We start from the raw sequence: 6,000 nt of genomic DNA on the forward strand, positions 1-6,000 counted from the left end.
TATCCTATTGTCCAACTCTAAACTTATCACCATAGCCTGGGAGTAGGAGTAGGATTCACAATCCTAAGCCTGGATGAAGTTTTCCACATAATATATCGAAGGTATTTGTTAAGGAGGGGGTGCAATTTTAGTGGGGGTACATGTTAAACTTTTTAAAAAATCTTTTGCCAATTTTTATATATACAAGTTTGTCCCATGACAGTTTATGCACATCCAGAGCTACCAAGTCTCATGCATTCTGCGTGAGACCCACGCATTTAGGGTTCGTGTCACGATCTCACGTATGGCACCCATTTTTCTCACGCATAAGGAGCATACATACAAAAATGTAAGTTGCTCAAAAACGTGAATTCGTGTACAATTTCAATGCAAACTGTGCTCACAGGCAAATTTCATAAAAGCATGATTATTTTGGTGTTTTATTGATTGAAATCAATGAAAAACATATTTTCTTGTTCGGAGCGATGTTGCGGACAAATTTCATAGAAAAAACAATGAAAAACATAAAGTCGAAAAAACAAGGAAATACATATGAAATTCAAAAAAACAATAAAATACTTAAGAATTTTTTCTGATGTCACAATTTTTTTATTACATTTGCTAAGGACACTAAAAAGAATATTTACAAAAAAAATGTGCCTGTTTTGAGCTTTATTTTGTGATTTATACCAAATAGTCCGATTTCATGCATCATTATGCATAAATTAGCATAATTTAGTATAAATGATAATTTTGTGAAAAATTAACTGCAAGGTATTTTAGATTACATCATAGGCAATGTGTGTGCCAATCTTCATCGCGATCGCGCAGTCGACGGCCGAGATTTGAAGGGGGGGCCTCCCCCCCCCCCCCCCCCCCCCCCCCCCCCGGCTCTATCAACTACCTAAATAGCCCGGCCTACACTGTAGTTAGGGTTAAGAGCTAAAAATTGAAAAAGCTCCGTACTGGCTCCTGATCCTGCCGCTCGGACGCTTCGCTCCCTTGCTCGCGCGCATGCGCCCGCGCTGAGGACGCCGAGTCATGAAAATCTCACGCATAAAAATTTTTGCAACTTGTAATCTCTGCACATCCATGCAATTATAGCTGACCATCATTCAGACTGCAGTATAAATTCTGTAATCAATGCTCTCAAAATTTTGTCACAACATAGCATCCATCTACAGCGACCAATTGTGTAACATGCATTATTACTGATTTCAAGTCAGCATATATAACGTGTAGTGCTTGAGTCAATGCCATCTATAAAGAGTCACGTCAATCAGGCACACTGCAACAGAATACAAAATAAACAGACCATAGACCTGTGCCTAGTACTACATGATCTAGAGCACTCTAGATTATATCTTGTCCCAATAGCACAATCAAAATTGCTGATTATGGTCAAATGCCTTGGACTGCCATAAAATACTAAACGCAAACATTTTCTCTTTCTGTAATAGAAGCTTGAGCTAAGAAAAGCTAGGTGCTGATAAAAACTAGACAAGAACTTGGAGAGTGCAGACCTCTGCCAAGCCAGCAAACTCCTTGAATACCACCAGTACAAGAATGCAATTTATGAATTTAGAAGCCTTTTGTTACACCATCAGCTTCCAGCCTAAACCAAGCAGAGCATGTGCTTAATAGTGCGCATGTGTAAACCTCCAGTACATGTACATGCAGCTAAAAATAAAAACTCCCAAGTTTATTGACCTTAAATACCAAAAGATTTTTAAAAATCCTTCAAAATCCATAAAAATTCCCATATCACTACTATTAAAATTTAATCATTTGTTTCTTGTGTCATTATTGACTTTTCCTGCAAGTTTCATTAAAATGTGCTTGAAAGCAAAAAGTTCTGGTTGAGGTGACGATTAAGCTTTTAAACGTTGTGCGAGATATTCAGAAACCACTCTATGAGATGTCACAGAGCATGCAATTCTAAAGGGAATCAAAAGCTTATTTGATGAAAATCGGTTCTGAAATGGCTGAGATATCCAAAAACAAAATGAAACAATGAGATCCTAATAAAAGGCGTGGCCTGTTGCCTTTTATTATTATCACCTTTTTGGATATCTCACTCTCAGCCATTTGAAAACCAATTTTTCATCAAATAAACGTTGAATCCTTCTCAAAATTACGTGCTCTTTCACATTTCATAAGAGGTTTCTCATTATCTCACTTAGGAATGTTATAAACCTGAATCCTCACTTCATCACCAGTACTGTACAGTCCTTTAAAAAAAAAAAGACACACCATGAATAAGCAATGCCGATGATCAATCACTGTATTATAAGTGGTTATTTTCGCGAGGGTTTAATTTTCGCAAATTTCGCGAATTATGGTTGGATCGTGAATTTAACAACACGCGAAAATGTCACCACACACTGGTTTAGAGTAACAATGCATGTAAGATATCGTTGGTGTCAATTCGTGAAAACCAACATCTCACGAAAATGTCTGTGACCTTCTAATTCGCGAAAATATCTGCACGCGAAAATAACAGCTTATACACTAACCTCCTCCTTCCTTGGCGGAGGAAAAAGTGACCATGTTGCAGTTTCTTGTTTGATACCAGAAATGTATCTAGAAAGCCTACAGCACTCACAGGTTCAATACAATTTCTTTTCTCTTTTTATTTTCACTTGAAATAGGGTCTAGATTCTATATACGCGAGTGTCAGATTGGTATCATCATGGGCAATGGCACCGGGGGGGGGGGGGGGGGGGAAGTTTATAATCATAAAGCTGTTCGTAACGTTATACGAACGACGAACAAGCAACGTTACTGATGATCGGTTCTTATGCTGACTTAAATGGAAATTCTGATAAGTATGATAGACCTACGAACTACGTAACTTTATGAACAGCTTTATGAAACAGGATCTAACGTTAAATCTAACCCCGTTGGGCGTTGCACTAAGTAGCAGTAGAATGCATTTCTAGTGGCCTAGTGCTCCATTCGCGTTTGAGCTGCGGTCGCAGTTTATGTGATGCCGATGCCGGCGATGGCGATGCTGGTACCACTGCACTGCTGCGTGGCACTACACTCATCACATGCTGTGGAAATATGTTAACTTTTCATTACTTTAACGCATAGAACAATTCCCCATTATCTACCACCACCAGACTGGATGCACACATGACAAACTAATGTTTAGTGGGGCAAAGAAAAGTAAACAGCGACTTTGCATATAACGGCAGACCGAACCACCCTGGCCATGACCGGCCACGACCAGTGCAGTGTGCATATGGGCATATGCAGCAGCCGTCGCATCGCATCGAGTCGTGCTCTTGACTACACATGCTTTCCACCTGACCAGCATGAGTGTACACCAACATCCAACAACGGCACTCAACACTCCAAACACAAAAGTCATCGCCGTACGTTACCCAGCGCGTGCCTGGGTGGCGCAGTGTAGCACAGCTACAGCCGGCTTGCTGCTGCATGCAGCAGTGATCGCTCAATAATCGCACTGTGTGCTATGAGACAAGGCAGCAATGTTTTGATTGTTAACGGCAAAATCGAGTCATAAACAGAACTGTAAATATCCAGATCATTACCTAAAACTGTTTTGATTTCGTAGCTTTCCCTAGTATTCGGCCATTGCTGGGCAGTTGGAGGTTCCGAGGCGGGAGCAGCAGGGGCTCCTGGGGTATTTCCTGTGGAGCTCGCCATGATTTCAGTTGAATGAATTTTGCGTGTACATAATTGTACGTACTATACACACACGTACGTGTTTGATAAAATGTATGCAATAATGCGGTAGTGCACTCAGTGTACGTGTGTGCACGTTGTGTGTGTTGCAGATGGGAAGCGCAATTTCTGTTGGTTTTTGTGCAGCAACGAAGTGAAAAGGCAAAGATGTAAGAGCGAGTGCAAATACCACAAGTGCTAACAATACACTGTCGGTCGCTCATAATGGGTAATGTGCACGACATACAGTACAACACTAGGTCATTATGGGCCGGTTGCAGTGGATGTGGGTGTGGATGTGCGTTCTCTATGGAAGTGAGAGTTATTCAAAACACATACAGTGTGATGAGAAGTCACAAAATATGTCAAATTTATTTTCTCTCATATTTACCCGTTATTTTTACACCAAAGGAGGAGCATCAGTTCATCCACAGCCATACGGATACCGCTTGTCTGGGAAGGACAGGAGGGAAGGAAGGAAAGAAAATAATTAATTGTTCCGATTTTGAGTTAGCCCATTGTCGGTAATATCGTTTGGAGGTAAAACGAGCTATCTTTTACATAAACCATATAACCTTCTTAACTGAGATTTTTTAAATCATCGCTGTCAGATGGTAAAATGGTCTATCTTCGAGTTAGACCAGTTTACATAGTGTTTGTGGTCTATCTAGAAGATAGACCAATGTATACCATCTTATGATGTGTAGCGGGAGTGTATACATGTGCTGTGGTTAAACAGTCTGCACAAAAATCTCATTTATTTTATAATTAAAACCCATCACTGTTTAATATGCTTCTTCTTGTCCCATTGCTAAAATGCATTATACCCATCTCCTAAAAAAGCTCAAACCCCTAAACTTTAAAGTCATTTTTCTCAGAACAGCAATTTTCGAGATAGACCGTTTTACCATCTGACGGCCGGATTGTTATCGTCCGTGCTTTCTATTGTGTATGTGAGATCGTTCTTGCAGTGACTGTGCATATATATCACACAGATGGTCTTTGCCGAGATATAAACTGAGGAATTTTCATGTATAAAACCCCGGACATACATCCATGTTTATCGAGATAATATCTGAGATTAAAACTCCTATATTATCAATATGCAATGTGGCAATCTTGATATCATCTTCGCAAATATTTCTTGTTATGTAACGAGTGCATGCAGTATCATTCAAAAGTTTCATTTCAGTATCATTCAAAAGATTTCATCATTTTCTTCATTTGACAATGACCACATTTTAAAAACTTTGAACTGCGGCGTTTATCTGTTTTTGCATTCAAACTAATGATATTGATGGATAGATGGATGGACAAAAGAGAAATGGATGAAAATCTGGGAAAATAACGTTTTGTTCAACCTTCCAGCTCTTTTTCATAATATGAACAGTATGAAGAGTCTGTTTGCAAAAACCGATAAGTCCATATTTGCCAAATGGAGATATTTGCGATTAAAGGTCAAGAAAAATAAAGAGAATAATAAGACAATTTTTGCTTCTTTTGACGATAACTTAAAAAATATACCTGTATATGTAGTGACCAATATATAATTTAAAAGGTATTATTTTGTACTTTATGACAGAGATCGTACTTGAAAATCTTCAAAAATGGACTTATCGGTTTTTGCAAACAAACCCTTCGTATATAAATGCAGAAACAGATAAACGCCATTTTCAAAGTTTGGTTTTATGGGGCATCATCATTAAAGAAAATATAATGTTTTTTAATGATAGGGCCTAAAGCACTCGTTACATATCCCACAAAGAATATTGTGAAGACATTAAGTTATCACGCATACTTTTATATTTTTTGTTTCTCAACAGCTTTAATCCCAAATATCTGGAATTGATACCATGGTGCATTAAAATCCGGGGGGTTTTTTTTGTTTTCTTTTGCATTTAAACATTTTCATATGATACGTGCTACAGAGAGATAAAACACATCAAGACATCAGTATCAGGATTAGTCTCGGACGCGCGGATGGAATGTGGCAAAGGCTAACCAATAGGGCCTATACCAGAGAGTTGAAGTAATAACTGAAGAGTAATTCTGCTATATTGCAAAACGAGCTTACTCCATTTTGGTTAAGTTGAGATATTTGTGATTAAAGCTGCTTAAAAAGCAAAAATAATAAGAAAATACAGGATATTGTTAATCAAAACTTTTAGAATATTCCTTGGTATGTTACAAGTGAGGTATTGAAAAGGTTTAATATTTTGCTCTATCTGTTGATGGACTTACTTTGAAATGTTTAAAAAATGGCGCTTACCTTATTTTGTTTTCTGTTTTCAAATACAATCACTTTACTATGTCAATGAGCTCAAGGAG

General features: G+C 38.3%; 1 protein-coding gene across 1 annotated transcript in view; it reads right to left on the reverse strand.

The window, feature by feature from the left end:
• The window catches only part of LOC139720191 (STE20/SPS1-related proline-alanine-rich protein kinase-like), a 32,073-nt gene extending 28,417 nt beyond the window's left edge, over window positions 1–3,656 (reverse strand). The window contains exon 1 of the mRNA XM_071631556.1: window positions 3,540–3,656. Within this exon, the coding sequence (XP_071487657.1) occupies window positions 3,540–3,654 (115 nt within the window). The 5' untranslated portion in view covers window positions 3,655–3,656. The remainder of the gene's footprint in view (window positions 1–3,539) is intronic.
• Window positions 3,657–6,000: the final 2,344 nt, after the last annotated feature.

The sequence above is a fragment of the Diadema antillarum genome, unplaced genomic scaffold (assembly GCF_040938485.1).
Source record: "Diadema antillarum isolate AM-2024a unplaced genomic scaffold, OU_Dant_1.0 scf00000123, whole genome shotgun sequence".
NCBI lineage: Eukaryota > Metazoa > Echinodermata > Echinoidea > Diadematoida > Diadematidae > Diadema > Diadema antillarum.